We start from the raw sequence: 26,105 nt of genomic DNA, 5'->3' as shown, positions 1-26,105 counted from the left end.
GTAATATAATGAAACATTTACTAACAAAACACAACATCTACCTCAAGAAAGGCGCTGAATTATGTATCGCAGCTCCAGCTCTAACTGAAACTCATGAGACACATTCACATCAAATGTTGATTCGGTAGAGTTACTCACACAGGACTTATTCACAGTCACAAAAGTACATTATTTCCACGTGCTTTTAAAGCCTTGCCGGTTAAACGTTTTATTTGCGTGCTGTTCTAACATGTGTTTATTCAGAGCACGTACACCCAAAGCTTGCATACACTAAAAGGCTGGTCAAACAGCACCTGATTGCTTAGTTATCTTAATTATCATCTGATTGTGCTAATACTGTCAAAAACACAAGGTTTACATATAAACACAGTTAATTGTCTAAAGTGAAAGTAAACAGTTGGGAGAAAAACAGATGCGTGCAGCTCTTAAAGCGGCAGTTCTAAACATGCTGCCGCTTGTCATTAAAGGGATAGTTCACCCAAAAATTTTTATTCTGTCATTATTTACTCAGTCATGTTGTACCAAACGTATTAATTTTTATTTAGTCTTGTGCTGAACACAAAAGAAGATATTTTGAAGAATGTGGGTAACCAAACAGTTGCTAGTCCCCACTGACTTTAATAGTAGGAAAAAAATATATGAAAGTCACTGGGGACCAGCAACTGTTTAGTTTCCCACATTCTTCAAAATAACTTATGTTCAACAGAAGAAAGAAACTCATTCAGGTTTAAAACAAGTGAGTAAATGACTCAATTTTCATTTTTGGGTGAACTATTCCTTTCACGTTCATCAGGTCTAACAGATGCCTGTGCTCTGTGCAGGGAGGCGAGGCTCTGATGATGGAGAATGGACAGAGCACGGCCTCGAAGCTCGGCCTGCCGCCCCTTACCCCGGAACAGCAGGAGGCGCTACAGAAGGTGAAACTTTCCCCAGACACTGCTTCTGCATATGGGTACTGAAATCAGTGATATTGATGCGTGACGTGACTTTACCATGCTCAATAACAGTTATACACAAGTGTATCAGAGAGAGGCTTTCATTTATAGTTTTGAGATCTTTTTCATACCCTCTAGCTTTACAAGCATATGTTTGCTCAGTGCACATGTAAGCAAGCAGTGGACAAGAACAGAACCAGTGCTATGCCTTCGGTGCTAGTGGCATCTGATTATCTGCTAGTACTATTCTCAATAGCTGGGACACTATTTAAAGTGGATGATTATTCTCATTTAACATTTGTGAATTTTAGCAGATTTGTGAAATATCATATGTGACATAACATTTTAGAGATGTTCACCGTGTTCCAAATTATTATGCAAGTAACATATCAGTAGGATTTCATTGAAATAAATATTCAGGTTTTAGTGTTTGTTTGTTTTATTTCTCATGTTTTAAGATAACTGGTATCAATCTTAGACAGGTTAGTTAATTAGTTTGCCAGGTGATCTTAGTTAAAGGGAAACCTACTTAAAGAGGTTGTTCCACATTATTAAGTAAGTGACAGTTCTCATGAAATATGGGGCGGCAGAAAGATCTTTCTAAAGAAGAAAAGCGTGAAGTAGTACAATGTCTTGTAAAAGGCATGAAAACAATTGATATATCGCGAAAACTAAAAAGAGATCGTCGAACTGTCAAAAGATTTGTGAGTGATTCACAGCACAGAAGAATTCGATCAGATAAAGGCTTAAGAAAGGTTTCTGTCAGACAAATTAATGTTATTAAAAGTAGTGGTCAACCGATAAATCGCCAAGGCCGATGTATCAGCCGATATTTGGCATTTTTCAAATATCAGCATTGGCCGATACGTTTTTCTGTTTGGCCGATGCGTTCGAGGTGGGACTTTTATTTTGACAGCGCTGAGAGCGACAGCACATTCTCCCTCTTGTTCGCCATCGTCGTTAACAGTTCTGTCTAATACAGATAGAAGTCTGTCTAATAATCAGATAGAAAGGAAATTAAAATGTATACAAAGTATTGTATTATTAGTAATAGAAAGGCAAGCATAATACTTTCTCGTTTGCCGTCAACATTCAGCAAATACGCATTTATATCATTTAAACAAATCTTTGAATGAATAATGAACATTTAATTTCACAAACCTTGCAAACTTAGTCGAATCCAGCTGTGAGATCGTGTGAAGTGTGCATTTGTATCCTGCATGATCGCGTGTTCTCTGCTTGACGGTCAGTCTGTGCGAATTGAATGTGGACTGGAGGAGAGTTCTGCTTCACTGAAGACACGCGATCGTAAACTCGTGATTTCAAATTATGCTGCGCTTTATGCATTTGCCCACTGTCATATTCATGTAATTTCCACTGTGTGCTGTATGTAAAATGAGTGTTACTTTGGCTTTGTTTGAAAAAATATGATTCCCAATGCACACAAACTTCCCAGAATACTGAGTGCCCTTTTGGTTACAGTGTTTACTTCCTTTTTTATTATTTGTATTAAATATTTATTTATTTGTGAAAAATACTTTGTCATCTTAAGTTTAAGTATGTTTATTTTACACTTATTTTTTAATCTATTTTCAAATGATTTCAAATTTCTTGAATATTAATTAAAATAGATACAATTATATCTGCTTTTTATCGGCCATCGGTCACCCTGCTTTCCAAGATATCGGCATCGGCTGTCAAAAAACACATATCTGTCGACCACTAATTAAAAGGGCAGCTATAAAAAAATCCTCTGTTCAGCAGCAAACTGGTATTTGAAGCTGCTGGCATCTCTGGAGTCCCAAGAACAAGAACCTCTCAATGCAGGATCCTTCAGAAGCTTGCAGTTGTGCATAAAGCTGCATTTCGACCACCCCTAACCAAAACTTGCAAAGAGAAACCTTTGCAATGGGCTCAGAATTACATGAAGACTAAACAGTTTTATTCACTGACGAATGCCATGCTACACTTTATGGTCCAGATGGATGGAGTTCTGGATGATTGGTGAATGGCCACCCTGTTCCAACAAGACCGAGATGTCAGCAAGGAGGTGGTGGAGTGATGATTTGGGCTGGAATATTGGGAAGTGAGATGGTAGGTCCCTTTAGGGTCCCTGACAGTGTCAAAATGACCTCTGAAAGATATGTGGAGTTCCTAACAGACCATTTTCTGCTATGGTATAGAAAGAAGGATTGTGCCTTGAGAAATAAAATGATTTTCATGCAGGACAACACACCATCCCATGCTGCAAAAAACACCATTGATTCCTTGATTGCTATGGGCATAAAAAGAGAAAAAATCATGGTGTGGCCATCATTATCCCCTGACCTCAATCCTATTGAGAACCTGTGCAGCATCCTTAAAATGAAGATCTATGAGGGTGGGCGGCAGTATACCTCAAAACAACAGCTCTGGGAGGCAATACTGGCATCCTCAAATGAAATACTGCCAGAAACTATACATGGACTTTCAAGTTCAATGGATGAGACAATTGTTAAAGTCATCTCCAAGAAGGGTGCGTGTATTATGTAACTTAAACTGTAAATAGGTTTTTTGTTTTAAATAGTTTATTTTTGGAAAAATTATCTGTCCATGTTGCGCACATGACCGATTTCTGTTTTGAGTTCATTATAACCTTTTAAATGTTTACAAACTGCTTTCTGCATAATTATTTGGAACAACATATTTATTTATTTATTTTTCAAAATATCAATAAAACTGTTGACATCAGTTCTTTCACATGTAATAACATTCTAATTGTAAAATAATAGTTGAGGATAAAATTAATCCCTAATCATACTGACTGGTTTGGAAAAACAAACAAAAATGGCATGTGCATAATAATTTGGAATACAGTGTATGTTGGTTTACCTGAAGCAGGGCTTAACGTTAAGCCTTGACGTGCTTGTCTTTTGGACAAGTAAATCAGTCATTCATCGTGTCCAAGTTAAAAAAAAGTTTTTTTTTTTTTTTTTGTGATGTAAATGTAATTTATTCTGAATCAATATTATTAACTGTGTTCTGTTAGCTTTTACTTAAATGAGCATATTTGTGATATTTGCCATCTTCATTTAAGTTCCCAGGGAATTATTTTGCTTTTATAAATGGTAATTTTATCCTAAACTTATTCAAAGTGTGCGTCATTTTTTCATGTAAAATTCTGAACTTTTATCAATAAATTTAATTCGAATAAGACACAATAGTGCTGTTACTAGGGATGGGTACCAAGAACCGGTATTTTTTTGGACCGGTACATAATTGGGTCAATACCGGAGTACCGATAAGCTTCAGGACAAACGATACTGTTATCGATACTTGCGTTGTTTTATCTCCGTATACGTCGATGTTAACAACGAATTAGAAGCTGCTGCTTGTCATTTTCCTTTTCTCAGTGATGTGGCCGACGTGCGTGTGATATCCATGCGCATATGTGGTGTGTGTTTGCGTGCGATCAGTCATTGCGGCAAGAGTGAAACGTTTGGCTCACATTACAAAACTAAGCAACACCAGTGTCAGATGCAGTAGTGTAATAGTGAACGGAGGCGGCAACACTAGTAATATAATGAAACATTTACTAACAAAACACAACATCTACCTCAAGAAAGGCGCTGAATTATGTATCGCAGCTCCAGCTCTAACTGAAACTCATGAGACACATTCACATCAAATGTTGATTCGGTAGAGTTACTCACACAGGACTTATTCACAGTCACAAAAGTACATTATTTCCACGTGCTTTTAAAGCCTTGCCGGTTAAACGTTTTATTTGCGTGCTGTTCTAACATGTGTTTATTCAGAGCACGTACACCCAAAGCTTGCGTACACTAAAAGGCTGGTCAAACAGCACCTGATTGCTTAGTTATCTTAATTATCATCTGATTGTGCTAATACTGTCAAAAACACAAGGTTTACATATAAACGCAGTTAATTGTCTAAAGTGAAAGTAAACAGTTGGGAGAAAAACAGATGCGTGCAGCTCTTAAAGCGGCAGTTCTAAACATGCTGCCGCTTGTCATTAAAGGGATAGTTCACCCAAAAATTTTTATTCTGTCATTATTTACTCAGTCATGTTGTACCAAACGTATTAATTTTTATTTAGTCTTGTGCTGAACACAAAAGAAGATATTTTGAAGAATGTGGGTAACCAAACAGTTGCTAGTCCCCACTGACTTTAATAGTAGGAAAAAAATATATGAAAGTCACTGGGGACCAGCAACTGTTTAGTTTCCCACATTCTTCAAAATAACTTATGTTCAACAGAAGAAAGAAACTCATTCAGGTTTAAAACAAGTGAGTAAATGACTCAATTTTCATTTTTGGGTGAACTATTCCTTTAATGTTAATAAAATAAAACGCAAAGAGAAAAATAACTCACTCCTCTTGACTGAAGAGCTTTAATACAGTTGCTAAAGTTCAGCAGTAATAAAATAACTTGAAGTTTTCAACAACTTTTCACTTGATCTTTTTGCACCAAATAGTATCGATAACCGTACACTGTAAAAAATGATATGATGAAAAAGCCATGACAACTTATGTTTTTAAGTTACTTTAGCTCCTAAAAATAATTTAAGCAATTTCAACTTTTTTTTATAAGTTATACTAGATTCAACTTTATTTTTTAAGTCAGTTTAATGTTACTGAAATTCAAAGAGCCCAATTTAGTTCAGTGAACTTAACTTTTAAGTTGTAGCTTTTTGGCACTAACCGGCCAAATCTCTGAATATGGATTCATGCGCAGAAGTCAAATTTGTACATGAATTTAATATCAGAGTCCTTTCCAAGAAAAAAAAATATTCAGCAAATTTAGACATTAGACTCATGTTTGAAACATGAGACATTGCAGTGCAACATCAAACGAGACACGGGCCGACTATACAGCGAACTAACTAAACCGCATGCACAGGCAGGTTGTGTACTGTTCTTAATATTAAAACCCTGTTTATAAGCACTGCAAGAAAAAAAATAATTTTAAATGTTTCAAACAAATGTTGTATTTTTTTAATCTGGATCCAAAATAAAGTTTACATTATCATAACTAGAAAATGTATCTTAAAAATTTTGAACTTAAGTTGAAACAGCAAATTGTACTTTTAAGTTGATTTAACTTAAAATTTTAAGGCAGCGGCAAAACTTATGTTTTTAAGTTGAAAGGGGTGAAACTTTTTTGCAGTGTACCGGTATAGATAAGCGGTATCAGTATCGATAAAATGTAAACGATACCCATCCCTAGCTGTTACCAATCAATATCAAGAGGAAGTGGCATTTAGATGCATTTACACAGACTGAATGAAGCTCAGAGGTAACCTGAATGCATTTACATTGCAGAATTACTGCATAAATAATGGTGATACTAATGGTTTTAAATTTTTTTTGAATATACAAATATAAAGTGTTGGTGAAAATGCAATGATACATAAAAAATAAACCGCCAGTGGGTGGCAGCTGGTGGAGACTCTCTTAATGAGTAAGTAATTGAGAAATTTATTCAACCAACTCATTAAAATGACTGATTCATTTAAGAATGACGCAAAAGACAAGCAAATCACTGAACTGTTGACTCAATTTGTTCAAAAACACTGAATCGGTAACAAAACGTCGCTGTGGATTGCTTGGAGATGCACGGCTGTTCTGCTGTGATCTTTTATTTGAACTATTCTTATCGGTCAGTATTTTCAAAAGTCATTTTCTTTAACTACTTGATAAATTAGCTGTTGTATAAAATCAATGTAATTTGCAATCGAGCTGATGTTTTGGAAAACGGGGAGAAATTCTCTTTCACTTGCCCTCTTCAAAAAATCCACTTGTCCCGGACACGCAGACAGATGTTAAAGAAACACTCCACTATTTTTGAAAATAGGTTTGTTTTCCAACTCCCCTAGAGTTGAACAGTTGAGTTTTACCGTTTTCGAATCCATTCAGCCGATCTTTGGGTCTGGCGGTAGCACTTTTAGCTGTAGCTTAGCATAGATCATTGAATCTGATTAGACCGTTAGCATCTCGCTTAAAAATGACCAAAGAGTTTCTATATTTTTCCTATTTAAAACTTGACTCTTCTGTAGTTACATCGTGTACTAAGACCGACGGAAAATTAAAAGTTGCGATTTTCTAGGCCGATATGGCTAGGAACTATACTCTCATTCCGGCATAATAATCAAGGAACTTTGCTGCCGTACCATGGGTGCAGCAGGCGCAATGATATTACACAGCGCCTGAAAATAGGCTAACTTCCGTCAACATAACCAACTACACAAACTTAGTGCCGGTCACGTTGGAAGTTACTATTTTCAGGCACTGTGTAATATCATTGCTCTAGGGATATCGGTATCGGCCAAAATTTTCATATCGGTGCATCCCTAGTTCCTTTAAAGTCAAGTATCTCAAGATCTGGCTATTTGTGGTCCTGCTGAGTTGGTTTGAAGTTGTTATTTTAGTGGGTCGCACCTTTACTCTTTAATATTGTATTGCAGAAGGTTGTTCAGATGGCTGGCCTGGATATCCAAAGAGGTACCTGGATGTGGTGGGTAGGACAGAAAGGGATGTGGCTATAGCATTGGAAGGAAAGAAGAGTGCCACCCAGTGGGGTTAATAAACTCAATGTTGATAAAACAAATGTGATAAACTACCAGACACCTGGAAGGAAGGAGAGCCCTCAAATTGGGTGAACATGAATATGAGGTAGTACAGAACTTTGTGTATCTGGGGTCCTCTGTTAGTGCTGAGTGCTCAAGAGAAGAATAACTGCTTGGAATAGGAGCTACTTTGCCCTCAGTAGCCTTTTTAAAAGCCGTAGTCTCTCATGGTCCTCCAAACTCCCTCATTAGACCTGTAGTCTCATATGGGAGTGAGACCTGGGTCCTTACCCAAAAGTCCGCAGACATGTTGGATATGTTCGAGCGGAAAGTACTAAGGAGAATACTTGGACCTGTGAATGAGGGTGGACAGTGGAAGATGAGAAGGAAAAAGGAGCTGAGAGCACTGTATCAGGAGGCATCACTATCAACATTTGTTAGACTTCAGCATCTCCGGTGGCATGGGCACCTTCGAAGGATGGGAGAGGAACGACTGGCACAGAGAGTATTCGTGGCACAGCCTTTCGGTACTAGGCCAAGGGGAAGGCCTATAAAGGGAGAGGGATAGGAGAAGCGTAGGATTGCGGCCCAATTTCGAGCGGCAAGCATGGAAGAGGATGGTTGTAGAGCCCAGGGACCACTGGGTCAGTAGCGCCAGATGGTAAGGTAAGGTATTTTAGAGGGTATTCATTTAGTGTTATGTGCTCTCAATTGTAGGCAAAGAAGTATGCCATGGAACAAAGCATCAAGAGCGTCCTGGTCAAGCAGACCCTCGCCCATCAGCAGCAACAGCTTAGCAACCTACAGGTAAAACTGCACGAGAACATGGGATAGATACAGTATTATTAAACTTTTATTATGCCGAATATATGCTGATGTCACTCACAGCCCAATTACATAGTAGTTCTGTAACTGTACATTGCTTTTTTTGTTTTTTTCAGACTTCTGAAAAAATATAGTGAAGCTATTTTGATATTTATTTTATAGTTATGAGGGAAAGATTCAGTTAGAAAGCGATTGTTGAAAAAAAAAAACCCACAGTGTTATTAGTGTATACACAATCTATTCATGATTGTAATTATGTATCATAATGAGTAATATGTTCATGTTGTCTCAATGACCCTTTCTACCCTCATCTGACAACTTCCAACCGTGGTACAAAAAAAGCTGCACAACAGTGATAGGCTTACCAAGTTAGTTTATTTTTCCTGACAGCTCCCTAATTCCCTTCAGATGGCCTCATTGACGATGGGCTTTGGCGATCCCCTCTCACCACTACAGTCTGTAAGTCCAACACGGTTTCTTCCAATAATCTCATTAACCTTCATTGACTTCCCTCCTTTTATTGGCATACATGTGTTTGTTCAGTACACATGTGTGTAATGGGGAGGAGGTAAAGAAAAGCCAGTGTTATGTCTTCGGTGCCAGCATGTTTATTGTCTGCTGGTTCTATCCTCAATCACTGGAACAAACCTATGAATGATGAACGCTATGGATGATGAATATATGCCTGGCATGGCCCTATCTTATCAACTGAATTGCCCATTGCAGGTTGCAGCACAGAGGCAACGGGCACTAGCCATAATGTGCCGTGTTTATGTTGGGTCCATTTACTACGAGCTAGGAGAAGACACCGTCAGACAGGCCTTTGCTCCTTTCGGTCCCATTAAGAGCATTGACATGTCCTGGGACTCTGTTACATTAAAACACAAGGTCAAAAGGTCTTTTTTTTTTTTTACCATTTTGTGTTTTTCTTTCTTTGTTTTCTAACTTACATTAAGCTACTCTTTCTGCAGGGTTTTGCATTTGTAGAATATGAAGTACCAGAAGCAGCACAGCTCGCTTTAGAACAGATGAACTCTGTTATGTTGGGCGGTAGAAACATTAAAGTGAGTACTTTGTAAGTGTACTTGTGATATTTGTTTTTCTAAATCTTTCCTATTCAATAATGTCTGATCTCTTAATTCAACACTTGTAGGTGGGGCGACCAAGCAACATTGGTCAGGCTCAACCCATCATAGACCAGCTAGCCGAAGAAGCGCGCGCCTTCAACCGGATTTACGTGGCATCTGTGCATCCCGATTTGTCAGATGACGACATCAAGAGTGTGTTCGAGGCTTTCGGAAGAATCAAGTCATGCACCCTGGCACGGGACCCCACGACGGGAAAGCACAAAGGCTATGGGTTCATAGGTAAGTGGGCGGCTGCTACACCCATTCGGTTGCATATAAATGTATCTGACTGAGAGCAGTCAGTCATGGTAGAATGCTGTTCTCTACATGTCTCACAGGGGATAGAGAAGGGTGGGGGCAGGTTCCTCACATGCTTTCATAGTAAGTTTTTATTTCTGTTGTCGTTGTTTTCTTAGGCTCTGTTACGGACTTTTTGCCATAAGTGCCCGCTGGTAATTACACAGTAACTGTCTCAGAGCTGTGGTAGATTAATGCTGAGTCTTCTTAGAAGCTGTTGAGTCTTAGTCCTTCTTGTTTCCCCTGTAGAATATGATAAGGCCCAGTCTGCACAGGATGCCGTGTCCTCCATGAACCTTTTCGACTTGGGCGGCCAGTACCTGCGAGTGGGCAAAGCAGTCACACCCGCCATGCCCCTTCTGACGCCAGTGACGCCGGGTGGCCTTCCTCCCGCTGCTGCCGTAGCGGCTGCGGCCGCCACCGCCAAAATCACAGCACAGGTGAGCATTTACACACCTTGATTATCTATTGTTAGTCAGGGAGAGAGAGAGTGTGTGTGTGTGCGTGCGTGTGTGTGAGCAGCTGCTTCCTTTGGCATTTAAAAGCCTTCCTTTGTAAAGTAAGGCAGCGTGATTTTTAATTCGCTTAGCAGGCTAGAGCAGACACTTGGTGCTGTATGTGAGGGCTTGAGTCAGCTTAGGCATTGACTGGCATGAAGACTCAGTTATGACACAGCATTTTTGAGACAGAGCTTTTACATGCAGAAAGATAACATAGCGTGTAAACTCCAAAAACAGATGGCATGGAATCTGTCCCAGCCGGAGAATCGGACAGAAGACTTCCTCAACTGTCTGGTAAATCCTTCAGGAAATTCTGTTCAAAGCACGCTGGTGCCTTTTTGTTTTGTGTAGAATATGAGTATGGGGAGAGTCTTGTCTTCGGGACTTCCCAGTTACAGTGATGCTCATTGCTCTAAAGTGTGCTAGGTAGAGAATGTTTACTAGACTGGCCATATATTTGAAAGCTGAGCAGTTTTAGTTGCAGGTGACTTTAAGTAGCACCTCTGACAAAAATTTTCAGCTACATTATGCCTCATATCTGTAATTTGGGTTTTGGCCCACATAATGATGAATATATAAATCTGGATGTCCGCTTAAACTTAAGGCTTTTCATGATAGTTCTTTGTTAATGGGTGTCCCTTTACTATTTTAATTCTGAGATACCTTTTTGGCATTTTCTATTGTGGTTTACTTCTATTTTAGTGAATTTTATTGAATCTATGCTACAGCATAGATCATGCTAAAATTGCCATATTATATGCTACTAAATATATATTGTAAATTTGTATGATCAGTGATGTAATTGTCCTGTGTTGTCTCATGCTTGTCATACATAGTTTAAATTATATGTTAAGCAGATAAACGCATAATTGTATAACTTATGTAGCAGTGTATAAATTAATGTATAGTTAATAATTTATAAAGATTTCTAATGATCCGTTTAGCTTGTTTTGTCATATGTTCTTGACCTTTATATCAGGTCTTGGGCCTAGTTGCATGAAATGCCTGAATGTTTAGATGCACAAACACTATCAGAGCGGACACTTGACTGATGTGTTTGTCAAGCAACTTTCCATTTCTTTTAGCTGTTCGCTTTTTGGCTGTTTTTTTAATGCATACATTACTGTTCAAAGGTTTTTGTAAGATTTTAAAATGCATGCAGCCTTGGTGATCATAAATACTTTATAATAATTTATATAATATAATTTTTATATATTATATAATATAATTTGTAATCTAAAATTTGCGATTTAAAATAGGGATGCACTGAAATGAAAATTCTTGGCCAAAGCTGAACAACATGAAACACTGGGTCAAAGGCCGAATACTAAACACGTATTACTAAATTTGGCCTTTTTTTCACCATTGCATAAATTAAATAGCCAATATGTGCTTTTTACTGTTTTGTCTAGCTTTTCATAGAAAAAATCAGTAACAAAACAATTTAAAAATATTTACTTAACACTGAACATGTTTTAACATTCTAGCAGATACTATACCAACAAAGCACAATTTAACTTAAAATTAATAAGGTAGTAAAATAGAATTTTTTGGCCATTGAGACCCCATTATTGAATCAGTTATGTATTTTTTTACTGTACAAATAAATGCAGCCTTGCTGAGCAAAAGATACTTCTTTTAAAACATTAGAGATTTTACAGATCCCAATTTGAACACTGTGAGTGTTATAATGTATTAATAGAGCTTTTGTAATTATTATTATTGTCTTTTCTTATTTTATTTTAGAAATGCATAAAAATGTTACTGAGCAGCTGACGAGTAGCACTGTTTGTGTAGATTTAGACTTTGAACCCTGGCTAACAAGCAGATAGCGCTGAGAGCTCGTGCAGCACTGTCAGAATGCATACAATTCATGTGTGTATTAGAAAACAATGTTCTGCAGTTTATTTACTAGTTGTTTAAGGCCATTTTGTGATTTCAATCATCATACAGTAACCAGCAAACAACCACGCTTCCTCTTCTCATCGAAGACATGCAATGCAGCCCTAAACAAGTCTCTCGCTGTTGGTGCTTGTAATGATTTTTGTGTCTTTCTCAGACACTTTTAAATGCTTTCACACTGCCGACATGTTTGCTGCATTAGTGCACGCCTCTATTTGATCGCGTCACATCATTGTTCGGTACAATTTATTCGGTCTTTTCGTTTATTCAATTAACAATTTCGGTTGCCAAACATTCGGTGCATCCGATTCCCTAATTTAAAACCTTTTTTCTCTTAATCTATTTTAAAATATAATTAATTTCTGTGTCTTGGCAATGCTGAATTTTTAGCAGCCGATACTTCAGTCTTCATTGTCACATGATCCTTCAGAAATCAATTATTAATTCTAAACCAAATATTATCAATGTTGAAAACAGCTGCTTAATATTTTTTTTTAAACAATGATACATTCTTTTCAGGATTCTTTGAGGAGTAGAAAGTTTAAATTGATATCAAATTTAGGGTTTTAGTTTGCTTAAAGGGGTCCTATTATGCTTTTTCACTTTTTCAACTTTAGTTAGTCTGTAATGTTGCTGTTTGAGCATAAAAAGATCTGCAAAGTTACAAAGCTCAAAGTCCACTTCAAAAGGAGATATTTTATTTAACAGAAATCACTTTTCAAAAACTACAACGAACGACTCGCTTGGACTACAACGCATATTTTCCGGGATTTGTGATATCACAAATACCGACGAATGGGACGAGACCTGGTTGAGCTGCACTAGAGAAGGCAACGAGTGTTATCACTCTGTCGGAGACATGCCAGCTTTCCCAAAGCAGACAAACTTGGAGTGGTTACAATCATCCGGGTTTAAATCGCACTCAAAATGATTTGATTTTGCCCCAATATTTACACTGAAGTTCGCAGGCGGCTATGGTAAGGGGCATGACATTTCCCGACCAGGCGCCGAGTGCTGCCAATCACAACACACACTGGCCCAGCTAACCAATCACAGCACATTTCGTATTTCAGAAGGCGGGCCTTCATTTGATACAGGAACTATTCGAGCCGTTCATGCCAGACTGGGGAGAGGGGTGTTGTAATGTAAAATATGTGAAAAATAATGTTTTTCAAACAACCTAGTATGAGAGCCTGTTCTAGTACACCCCCAAAACAAAATCAAGACTTTGTAAAAGAGCATAATAGGACCCCTTTAAAAGGTCTAACTTGTATTGGTGTAGTTTGCTGATTTTCATCTATTAACACTCTTTAGAGTTTGAAGCCTTCTAGGTTTTCTGTATAGACTAATGAACAAAATCCAACTTTGCTTCAGAAATCAATTTTTAAAAAATGTTTTGCCATGTAATTTGTATGCACAAATGGTTAAGGGACAGCTGAGCATATAGCACAAGAACCCATGTTGAGTATAATCTTTTCTGCTGTGAAGAAATTAAAGAGTACGCTCAGTATACTACAGATATTTTATTGCTTAATATAAAATAAAAAAAAATTCTCAATTAGGGATGCTCTTTGGTTAATTTTCTCAACTGACAAAGCTATTAAGATATTTAATATTAAGATTAGAATATTAAATTAGTATTAAATAAAAAATAGAATAGATGCTTGTCTGTGACCCATTAAAAATATTATATATATATTAGTGTTGTCAAGCGATTAATCGCATCCAAAATAAAAGTTTTTGTTTACATAATATATGTGTGTATACCGTGTATATTTATTATGTATATATAAATACAAACACATGCATGTGTATATATATATATAAGAAAAATGTTATGTGAGATATTAAATATATTTACAGGGCTCCAGACTCATTCTTCCTATTGGTCGCTCTTTTGTGACTAACTTTCTCAGTTGGTTGCATGAGCACATGATTTGGTCGCAATTTTTTTTGCTACAACCTGTTCTTTTTCTTCAGTATTTGTGATTTGAATTTTGTGAACGGGAGTCCCTCTTTTGCTATGTTATAAGCCCGCCTTCGGATGCTTTCACTTTCGAATTTGCGATCTTGTCACGTTTTACAAGAAAAGATAATTGTCTGATTTGCTTACATCTATACATATTTCACTTTTTGATGGATTCTTAGTTATTCTTAATAAAAAGCACAACAATAAAACAGTAAGATACAATGACAAACTAGCTTACAAAACGTTTATTAACAAAAACGAATAAGATGAGGCATGGCATACACCACATGCTGTATTATATACCGACTAATAAATGACAGAATGTTTAGCAAACACTGTGAAATCAAATAAAATAAATGAAGAGAGCTTCCATAGCATAATGTGAGGTAAACAGCAAAGATAACAAGCTTTTCAAAATGAGAACAAACAGAAAAGTAAAACTAAACTTGCTGTCAGTGACCAGGGCCGGATTTACCTCTTTTCGTGACATAGGCAAAAAAGAAATTGGGGCCCCCTTCCCTATTAATATAATAAGCCTAATATTACCACCCAAGCACACAAAAATATTTCTTAATCAGTGGAAACCGTTACAGTGTTTTCTATCGCAAAAAGCGCATGCGTTCAGTCAATAAAAATCGAATGTAGTTCTTAATTTGTTTGAGAACTGAGAAAAACCATTAATTCCATTAATAGGCGCGGCAACGTGGCCACATAACCACTTCGGGAGTGCATTATTTCTCTAATAATTTTAACGGCCTGGAGTCACAATCACACATCAATTGTTCAGATTATTTGTTTCAAGACATTTCACACGTTTCTGTGCTGAAATCTCGTGTGTTGTACTAGCTAATTTTTTACGCACCTCATCCCAAACCTTCCGTTGCAAATTCCAGAAGGCATTCCAAACAGAGGCTTGAGCCATTGATATGCAGGCTAACGCTGTTATTAGAGAGGGAGCGAAAGAGAGATAGGGAGAGAGACAGAGCCGTTGTTCACCGACAAGCTGCGCAAAATATGATTGTGATTTTGCGCAGCTTGTCAGTGAACAACGGCTCTGTGTAGTTAATGCTGCTCCATGTGAAAGCCCTGCAGGTGATGGAGATTTACCGCTGATTACAAAACCGGCTTTACTGACAAGATGCGCGTTAAATATCGCATGCGATTTATCGTGCAGCCCTAGGAGAGAGAGATTAAAGGGTTAGTTCACCAAAAAAATTAAAATTCTGTCATTAATTACTCACCCTCATGTTGTTCCAAACCCGTAAGACCTCAGTTTCTTCAGAACACAAATTAAGATCTTTTTGATGGAATCTGAGTGTTTTCGTTCAAATCAAAGCACAAACAACGTAGAAAACGTATCTGCGTGGCGCAGCCGACACAGAATAGCATACACTGTTTGCGTTCAGTGGATATTCTTCAAAATGGCGCTAGGGTGACGCGGAGGAGATGAATTGTTGAATAAAGTAGTCTTTTTTTTTTTCTCTCTTTTGCGCACAAAGTATTCTCGTAGCTTCGTAATATTACGGTTGAACCCCTGATGTCACATGGATTATTTTACCGATCTCCTTGCTACGTTTCTGGACGTTGATCGTGGTAGTACCCTTGCTGTCTATGGGAGGGTCAGAGAGCTCTCAGATTCCATCAAAAATATCTTAATTTGTGTTCCGAAGATGAACGGGGGTCTTACGGATTTAGAACGACATGAGGGTGAGTAATTAATGACAGGATTTTCATTTTTGGGTGAACGATCTCTTCAAGTGCGTGTGAATACTTGCGTCTGTGCGTCTCTCAGCAGTATTCAGCAGCAGCCCTACTAATCTTTAAGTTGAACTGCTTCAAGAACCTCGCTACCGAAAAATGCGAAAGTATTTTATTGATAAGAATAGTAGTCCAAGGCACTCGACTCTTATTCAAAAAGTTTTAAAAAGCCTTTATTTCATCATGGCTATAAGTTTTAAGAACAGGTGATCTTTTATTGATAAATTCGCGGGGCAGCCGCAGCTCTGACAACAAGTTTTCGCATCTCCGCGTGTGTGCTTGTCTGTACTGTGAGAGAGAGAGAGAACAGAAGAATGCAAAAGAAAGTATGATTTCTGGGGGGTTTGGTTCTTTTACTGTTGTAGATATCCCATAGTAGCCTATAACAAAAATATGATATCTCTTCATTGTGTTTGGGCCCCCCCTGGACGAGCAAGCATGCGTAAATCCGGCCCTGTCGGTGACAGTGCTTGCATGCAGGCAGAAAAAATGGTCGCAGTCTGGAGCCCTGTTTTTATTTATAATATGAAATATAAGAATATAAATGTATATACATGTAAATATTTTCAAAATATATACTGTATGTGTGTGTTTTTATATATACATAATAAATATTCACAGTACACATACGTATAGTATGTAAACAAAACCTTACACTAAATATTTTTCACGTAAATGAACAGATTAAGATGACTTAATACGATCAATTTAGGCTTATGATGCTTTTGGGAAACGCAGCTATGGTTGACAGCTGTTAATGCACAATTACCATTTTAGATCGACAAACTGTACTGTATAAGATTTCTATTCAAACTAAAAGCATAAATCTAGGCTAACATTTTCAAAGCTCAATGCATTTCATGCACTGACGCTCTACAATTGGCAGCTTACTTGCCGGCAACCCGCCAAAATAAAAGCTTGCTGATTTTAAGTTTGAAAATGAAAAATGAAAATAATTCAAATAAAAAATAATAATTAAGGTTCAAATTAAAATAATAATAAAAATAGTAGTATTTTATTTTTAAGTTTACTATAAAATAATTGTATTTGTATTTAATACTCCCTTTTTATTTAAAAAATAAAATAGTATTATCACACTTTATTATTTAGTTTATTTTATTTTTAAAAAACTAAATAAAGTGCAATAATATTATCACTATTATTAATTTATTTTTTTATAGTTATATTTGATGGGTCACACCATGTGCCGCCATGTGAGGACCAAACAAAATCTCCAGGTTCTCATATGAGAACCAGGCTGAAAAACTTGTGTACCCCCGAATATAATGGAACTTTGTGAGATCACGATAAACTAAGATGAGTGACAGCATTTTAGTAATAAGGGGAGTGCTCTTTGCATGCTTTTTAGGCTAAAGTCCGTTCAAAATTTGAATAACTCCTGGATGCACTCTTTGATAACCATATCCAATACTGCCACTTGCCATGGTTTCATTTACTACTTCAGTTAAAGGGATAGTTCACCCAAAAATTAAAAAATGATGTTTATCTGCTTACCCCCAGGGCATCCAAGATGTAGGTGACTTTGTTTCTTCAGTAAAACACAAACAAAGATTTTTTTTAACTCAAACCGTTGCAGTCTGTCAGTCATATAATGGAAGTGGATGGGAATCACGGCTTTGAGAGTAAAAAAAAACATACACAAACAAAACCAAATTAAACCCTGTGGCTCTTGAAAATACATTGATGTGTAAAGATACGAAACGATCGCTCTGTGCAAGAAACTGAACAGATTTATATAATTTTTTACCTCTTATACACCGCAATGTCCAACATCCGGCACATGATGCGTGTACGTGCTCTGGCATAGTAGACATTAGGGCTGTCAAAATGGCTAAAAAACTAAATTCAAATTTTTTTACTTAAATATTATCAATATTCAAATTATATTCGAATTTAAAAGACATAATTTCAGTTAGGGGGGAAAAAAGCTTTTGGCTTCTCTCCTGAGGCCACAAGAGGACGCATCGAGCAAAATACTATGCTTCAAAGCATAATAAAATAACACGACTATCTTTAAAAAAAAAAAAAGTTCATAATGTTTAAAATTGTTTATAAACCATATATAATTCATAAAGTTGCTTAAACAATTAGAAACAAAACAGCATCATGCATGTATGTAAAGTTTAATACAAAGGACCGAAAACCAATCACAAAAAGTACTTTCTTCATTTAAAAACTTGAGATGCAGTGGGATGGGGAAAACCGCCATAAAGTCTCGAGACATGTTTTTTAAAAGTTGAACTTACATTCATTTTACATAGCTTTCTAAACATGCCGCTCTCTCGTGCGAGACGCGAGATAGATTGATAGATGACAGCGTTGATGGATGTCCCTCTAGAAAATGCGATGAATATGCGTTCTGTGTGAACGGCTTGGTTTTGACGTAAACATCTTCCCTGCATTGATTGTTCTCTTTTTCTGCAATATTTTGAATGAACAACGTAGCAGCGCCGCATCTAGTGGCTTCAACTGGATAGGCTAACAAAAACATTACATTGTCGTCGCATTTCGTGCGCCACTGATAAAAGGCTGCCTGGGGCACACTTAAAATTCGAATGCAATATTTTTGCATTCAAATGTGGATTTTTATTTTAAATTCTACGTATATTCGAAATTAGAATTTTTTTTTTGACAGCCCTAGTAGACATAGATATATATACACGTAGATGCCTCATTAGTGACTGTTTCTATGGGCCGCGGGAATCTACTTATATATATCTATGTGTACTATGCCAGAGCACATACACGCGTCACGCACCGGATGTTGGACATTGCGGTGTATAAGAGGTAAAAAATTATATAAATACTGTTCAGTTTCTTGCACAGAGCAATCGTTTCGTATCTTTACACATCAGTGTATCGTCAAGAGCCACAGGGTTTAATATGGTTTTTTTTACTCTCAAAGCTGTGATTCCCATCCACTTCCATCATATGACTGACAGACTGCAACGGTTTGAGTTAAATATCTTCGATTGTGTTTTAGTGAAGAAACAGTCACCTACATCTTGGATGCCCTGGGGGTAAGCAGATAAACATAACATTTTCATTTTTGGGTGAACTATCCCTTTAATTAAGTGAAAGTGGAGCCAGGTACTTGCTTAACTTGAGGTAACATATGTATGTAATATTTTTCTTTAACCATGTCGCAAACTTAAGAAAAAAACACGTTTACACTGTTTAACTGAACGTATTAATTGGTCAAAATTCTTATAATTGGTTAACAGTTAAACGGTCAATAGCCCATAAGCTCAAACTTCCCATTTTTATGCAGCTGGCCCAAGGCTTGTCTGTGTGTGCGAAGGTCTGTCTGTCTCATGTTCTGTCCCATGACATGCTTGTCCACTCTTGTTGGTGTTATGTGTGCTTTTAACGGGCGCTGTCCAGGCGGTGTTCCTATATGTCCCACTCTGTTCTTCCAGGAAGCAGTAGCGGGAGCATCTATTCTGGGGGCGATGACCGCGGGGACGGGCCTGAACCTGCCTCAGCTCCCACAGGCCGTCATGGCAGCTCAGGCCCCAGGGGTCATTACAGGTAGGTGCATTCAGAAGTGGTTTGTGTCATCATTACTATTTTGTCATTACTGTGGCCCTCTATTACAAAGTGTTTTCACTGGTGTGCCTTAATCGTGTTGTGTGTCTTCAGTATTTTTGTTCTGCATGTGATTGACTTGTGTTGTGTAAGAGTGGGGCCCTTCACTTGGGTGTAATTTGCATGAATGATAGCATTTCATGTATTGTTTTTGAAAACAGGATTGTTAGGAACATGTACAGGAGTCCGACTGAAAGATAATTACAAACACATGCCTTATTTTTCTTTTAAAGCCCTTATTTGGCAGGCATGTCCTCCCACACATTACTTAGGGCTACACCGTGTAGGTCAGATCACTAATTTTAAGTGGTTGTACTCAGACCTGTCTGTTTTACTTCTAAATACTGTCCATGATCTCCCATTTCCACATTAGCTTAAACGTGCATAATCTCTCTCTCCCTCAGGTTTCTGTTGTCCTACACAGTACTCAGTTTTACGTGGCCTGTCGTGGGACGTGTCCACTAATAGATTTCTCTTTTATTTTCTCTTCTCTCCTTGTCTCTCTCTCTCTCTCTTTTTCCTTTTTTCTCTCCTTTCTTCCCCTCCCTGTCTTTATTCTCCACATTCGCCATGACCCTTCCCCTTTGCTGCACACTGATCAACCAAGTTTGAAGAGGACTGTTTCTAACCCCTCCCCTCATAAACAAATCTCTCATTCCTATTGGCCAGTGAGTCTCTCAGATCCTGTTTTTTTTTGTGTGGAATTGATCTTGAAGCCAAGCCCAGAGAGAACAGATGTTGCATCAGAGAGGGGCAAAGTGACCCCATCTTAATTTTTTTTTTTTTTACGTTTTGATTAAATGCTCAACATTATAGTCACCAAAGGCAAGAAGCAAGCAGGTATAGAGGAATAATGTTGAAACTGTCTTAGTTCTATATGGGTGTTTTTTTTATCTCTTTTTATTTTAATGAATGTTTACTGTGAAATAGAGTTTTCTGTTAGGAATGGTTAAGCCAAACATTCTGAAATTTAAGTATTATTCAGTAAAAATATTGACATCCGTTCTAGCACTCCTTGGCGCTGTAATCCGTTTTCATTAACGAATTGAATATTCTGTTGACAAATTGAATCAAGTTTCTCACTTACCAAATGTGACCCTTGACCACAAAACCAGTCATAAGGGTAAATTTTTTGACTGAAAACTGATATTTATACATCGCCTGAAAGCTGAATAAATAAGCTTTCCATTGATGTATGGTTTGTTAGGATAGGACAATATTTGGCCGAGATACAACTATTTTGTTTTGGTGCAAAAAAATAAAAATGTTGAGAAAATTGCCTTAAAGTTGTCCAAATGAAGTCCTTAGCTATGCATATTACTAATCAAAAATTAAGTTTTGATATATGTACAGTAGGAAATTTACAAAATATCTTCATGGAACATGATCTTAATATCCTAATGAATTTTGGCATAAAAGAAAAATCGATAATTTTGACCCATACAATGTATTGTTGGCTATTGCTACAAATATAGTAATACGACTTAAGACTTTTGTGGTCCAGGGTCACAAATATGATCCAGTCATTACAGTTCGCATCTCACTGTAGGGGAAGAGTATCGGTAAAGCACTTAAATGTTAATTTTCCATATTCTTAATTCTGAAGACAGCATCGTTGTAGATCAATGGTTCGAAAAATACTTGACTGACTTTATCCCAATCATTATATTTGTGTAAAAAATAAAGAAACATGGTTTTGAAACATGTTATCCTAAATGACAGCTTTTTCCTAAACTGTGCTTCAGATTTTTGTGAGAGAACAGTTCTTAAAGGTCCCATATTGTCAAAACTGACATTTCCTGGCTTTTTTCATGATAACTGAGGTCTAGGTGCTATGTAACTACCATATAAGTTTCAAAACAGTCAGTCCACAGTAAAATTTGCACAGCCTGCTTGTTGTTTTACACACATGCACACAGACATTATTTCATACACGACATAATCGTGAGATGCAAGAAACATAGACATATGGCAAGAAATCTGTAGATGCGCCCATAACAACAAAAGACAATAATTTATTTAACCTTTTCTGATAAGAAGTGGGCTGCAAACGCGAGCATTTTTGACGATCATTTCTGTCCAGTCTGCTCGTTTTTATCGCGGTTAACCACAGCTGTCGTCGTTTTTTTTGTCTGGCAATGGCAGCAGATATGCGATCAAATTTCTAATTAGAGGCTGTATTACGTCGATTCTGGCACCCAACATCACAACAAGATGATATTTTAAGCTCCTTATGTAGCCAAATCTGCGCTGGTTTGAATGGGCCGCCTCCAGTTTCCCCTTTGTTTTGCCTCCAGCTAGCTGTGTGACGTCGGCTGACCCTAGTTACCTGTGGTTGGCCTGGCCATGCGTCACTCAGAAAACAACAGGCCAATCAGAAGAGAGGCTCATGAATATTAACTAGACAGGCCAAAATCGACCTGTTCTCAGCAGAGCTCCTGAGAAAGGAGCTGTAAAAATATATTGAGATGGTTTTTGGTACTTGTACCACAAATATATATTCTTAAGGACATCAAAACCTAAAATAAAACTCCAGAAAGGTGTAAAATATTGGACCTTTAAGGCTGTAGAGTCTGGTAAAAAGCCTATTTCGCTCGCATAGAGAGGGATTTTATAGGTGTCTAGTAGAAATTCATGTGTCAGACCACAGTTAATATACTGACTCCTGTGTTTCTGTGCAGGAGTGACACCAGCGCGGCCCACGCTCCCTGTTGTGCCCCAGGTGGGCCTTGTGAACCCGGTGTTGGCCTCTCCGCCGTCACTGTCAGCTGCTGTGGCTGCAGCCCAAGAGGCGAAGAAGGAAAAAGAAAAAGAAGAGGAAGAATCCGCGCAAGACGGCACGGGTCAGGAGATGCTCAGTGAACAGGAGCACATGAGCATCTCTGGCAGCAGCGCCAGACATATGGTCATGCAGAAACTGTTGAGGAAACAAGAGGTTAGTTCTCAATTAAGTAAAATACCTGGGTTCTCAGGGCTCTACACCTAAGAGCACAGTCAAAAATTTAAGAACACCTCCTAATCAATGACAGAAATTAACCTTACCATTATGAGGCGTTGACTCCTTAAAGTGATTTGTAGGGTCTTTTTTTTAACCTTTCTAAAGACATTTTTTCTTACCTTTTGTAAATGTGTCCTTTTTTGTTAAACCTTTTCAAAATGCATAAAGCTGTTTAATGAGGCTCAGAGGAGGAATGAATGCATTTGAGTTCATAATAACAATGTTATGAAATTGTTTTAAATATAAAGTTTTGCATATAGAAATATGAAATGATTTAACTGAAATGATACTTTAATGAAATTACACTAAAACCGCCAGTAGGTGGCAGCAAGTCATTGTCTTTTACTAAATCATTCATTTGATCGATTAGTTCAAACAGCTGAATCATTCAGGAACAGTGTAAGTGACTTTATGAATGGGTCATTGAATCTTTGACCTACTAGATAGTCACTTATCTCAGTTCATCGCAATCTCACAAACGTCTGTTATAATTAGTGAAGTTGTGTACACTGCGCAATGAATATCTTTTTTTACACAGTGTCCACACTCACTTTGTTGTAATGAGAGGATTCGCAAGCTTAAAGAGCTCGACACTGAACAGAAAGTCTGGTGTTTTGGGTGCTGAGTGGATTCTGATTAACCTAAACGCCTCTGATTGGCCATTGCGTTCAAGAAATCAACAGATATATCTGTGATTGGCTACATTGCTCTAGGGCTGGGCGATATGACGATATTATCGTATATCGACGATGTCTCCTAAGTATCGCAATGTCAACAGACGATTATCGACATTATCGGAAAAAAATGACAAATGATAAACCTAGTAAGTTGCAAAAAATATTTTACATAGCCCCATAGTCATCATACAGGCCTTTTTGCATGCAAGAATGAAATAATTTAGTAGGAGGGTTAGGAATCGAAAAGCTATTCCAATTTTGGAAATCAGGAATGGATTTACTTGTTATAAAATTACATTTAGATTCTGCTTCTCATTTATTGTGATTTCATAAGATAGAAGTCGCTTCTGCACTCGCGCGCTGTTTTCCGCGCTGCACACTCACACACACAAAGCGCACGCACAAAAGCCGCCTCTTATATACGCGAACACTGGACTGAGCTCTCTTTCTCGCATTCTTACACATTCGAATGAACAAATACACAGAGAATTATATCAAAATATCCCATAAATAAAATTGGTTATGTCTCAATTGAACGTAAAGAGCTGAGAAAGAAAACAAGGGTGTCATTAATGTTAATCATAGAACAAAAGAAAAGAAAATTCCTCACTGATCTTGACTGAATCACTTTTGTATTTGCCTGTTGTTCGGCGCTGACTAATGTAATGGCAACGTGCATCTGTGTGCGATTATTTTGGAGATGCGTTCCTATATAATGTATCCTTATTTAGGGTATATGCCTATTCTATTTTGATCTGCTGTTTAATAAAAGTTAAACCGAAAAAAGACAAATAGTAGCACTGCATGTGTTTCTGAATATTTATTTAAACTGACTGTATAATGATGAAAAACCACAAACATGAGTTATAATTAAAAAACGCATATAGTGCCCTGTTTTTACAGATTTTTTAAACGGTGTATACAGTATAATTATTTTTAATTAAGCTGAGATATAGCTATAGCACTATAAATTCTTAGTTCATTTGCAACAAAACTAAGTTTTGTTAGTTTATTAAATAGTTTATTTAATTCGTTTTTAATCCCTGCATGATTTTAGTCATGCATGATAAATATCAAATAGCATGTTATAGCTATGTTATAAAAACAACGCTACAATTGTTATAATCAAGGAAATTAAACTTACCATCATGAAATGTGTCTACACAGGCGATAATGCCAAAAAGAAAGAGAAACATCGGAAAATAGGCATATTTTATTCAAGACATTATTATATTATATCAACATGCATTTATCATTCTTACAATCACTGCCAGAATGTCCAACTTCACCATGATGCACTTAAAATTGGTTTCTATTATTTTTCCTCAACAGTTCTCACAAAACGGAATTCATTTCAAACACAAATTTGATAAGAACAGAGTGGAAATTATTAGCAACACCAACATAACAGCAAACCTAATGTTTTCTGTTAGTTTAAGCACAAACTAAGAAAAGTAAAACCAAACTTGAATGTGGCAATTTAGACCAAACTGAACATGGTGTGTGTTTATGGTGCATGTCGGCAATGTTGTCCCGGCGGGGTGGGGCTTGGGTAGACGATATTATTGGATATCGATAATCGCCTTTACAAAAATATTGCGATAAGATATTTTTGACACATCGCCCAGCCCTACATTGCTCAGCAGTGCAAAAACATTGTAAATAGAAACTGTTGATGCTCTCCAGAGTGCAAACACAAATACACTTGTTTGGAAAGTCTGTTCCACCATTATGCTATTATTAGTTTTAACTGAGCCCCCCGTCGAACCTGTCCTGATCAGTCACACAGGTGCTCCTAAATATTTTTTCACAGTCGCATGCGGTAATTTTGGTCAGACTGTAGAGTCCTGTTTCTATTTTAAAATGTAATTTATTCCTGTGATGACAGCTGATTTTTCAGCAGCCATTACTCCAGTTTTCAGAATCACATGATCCTTCAGAAATCATTTTAATATGCTGATTTGGTGCACAAGAAATATTTATTATCAATATTGAAACCGGATGTGCTGCTTAATTTGTGGAAACAGCTAAACATTTTTCCCAGGGTTCTTTGAATTAGAAATCTTTTGAAACATTGTCTTTTGATCAATTATACTCATCCTTCTGAATAAAAGTATTAACTTATTTTTTTTTAAAAAGTACTTTTGAATGTTGTAGAGCAGTGACATTGAATCACTTTTCTGGATGCTCTTTCCACAGTCTACGGTTATGGTGCTCAGGAACATGGTTGGACCTGAGGACATAGATGACGATCTGGAAGGAGAAGTAACGGAGGAATGTGGGAAGTTTGGAGCTGTTAATAGAGTGATCATCTATCAGGAGAAGCAGGGGGAGGAGGAGGATGCTGAAGTCATTGTCAAGATCTTTGTGGAGTTTTCAGCGGCATCAGAGATGAACAAGGCCATTCAGGCACTCAACAACCGCTGGTTCGGAGGTCGCAAGGTCATCGCTGAGGTGTACGATCAGGAACGGTTTGAGAACAGTGACCTCTCTGCATAGACTGTCAAAAATACATCCTGCCCTTCTTAACCTTCTCAAACGGTCTCCATCTCTCCCGTTCCTCTTTCTCACTTACACAGACGCAGCTGCCAGCCACTCTTCCCAGTGGTATTGGCTTCTCTTTATAACTTGTAATTATTTTTTATCGATGTTGATATTTAATATTATTAATGATCCCTTCTTGGGACAGAGGCAAGGAAAACGCTCATGAATATTTTTTTTATTGTTGTTGTACATTAATGTGAACGACTGGATGCCCCCTCCCCTTCCCTCCTTTTTTTGGGTCATTTGTTTACTTCCCATTCCATCAGTCAGATGTTCTTCAAATTCAGTTGCTTTGTCATCCCCCCCCCTCCTCTTATTGTTTAAAATATTGTCATTAGCCTGTTATGATGCTCTTGGTTTCAAATGTCCGAACAATAAAGTCTTCATATATGAAA

The 26,105-nt window shown here is 37.4% G+C and overlaps 1 protein-coding gene across 5 annotated transcripts; it reads left to right on the top strand.

Moving 5' to 3' along the window:
* Positions 1-799: 799 nt before the first annotated feature.
* Positions 800-26,105, top strand: LOC107599879 (poly(U)-binding-splicing factor PUF60-like). Of its 5 annotated transcripts, none has more exons than XM_016291586.1 (11): positions 800-917; positions 8,222-8,311; positions 8,738-8,788; positions 9,056-9,217; positions 9,301-9,393; positions 9,483-9,696; positions 10,003-10,193; positions 10,491-10,547; positions 19,323-19,434; positions 22,173-22,426; positions 25,366-26,105. In XM_016291586.1, the coding sequence occupies exons 1-11, from the start codon at positions 837-839 to the stop codon at positions 25,663-25,665; spliced, it is 1,605 nt and encodes a 534-aa protein (XP_016147072.1). In that variant the 5' UTR covers positions 800-836; the 3' UTR covers positions 25,666-26,105. The 5 variants fall into 5 exon arrangements, with proteins under 5 accessions (XP_016147072.1, XP_016147071.1, XP_016147074.1 ...); XM_016291585.1 differs by having other exon boundaries at positions 8,720-8,788; XM_016291588.1 differs by lacking the exon at positions 10,491-10,547.

This window comes from Sinocyclocheilus grahami, unplaced genomic scaffold, assembly GCF_001515645.1.
Source record: "Sinocyclocheilus grahami isolate Dianchi unplaced genomic scaffold, SAMN03320097.WGS_v1.1 scaffold274.1, whole genome shotgun sequence".
Lineage (NCBI taxonomy): Eukaryota > Metazoa > Chordata > Actinopteri > Cypriniformes > Cyprinidae > Sinocyclocheilus > Sinocyclocheilus grahami.
This window is presented reverse-complemented; position numbering and strand designations above follow the sequence as displayed.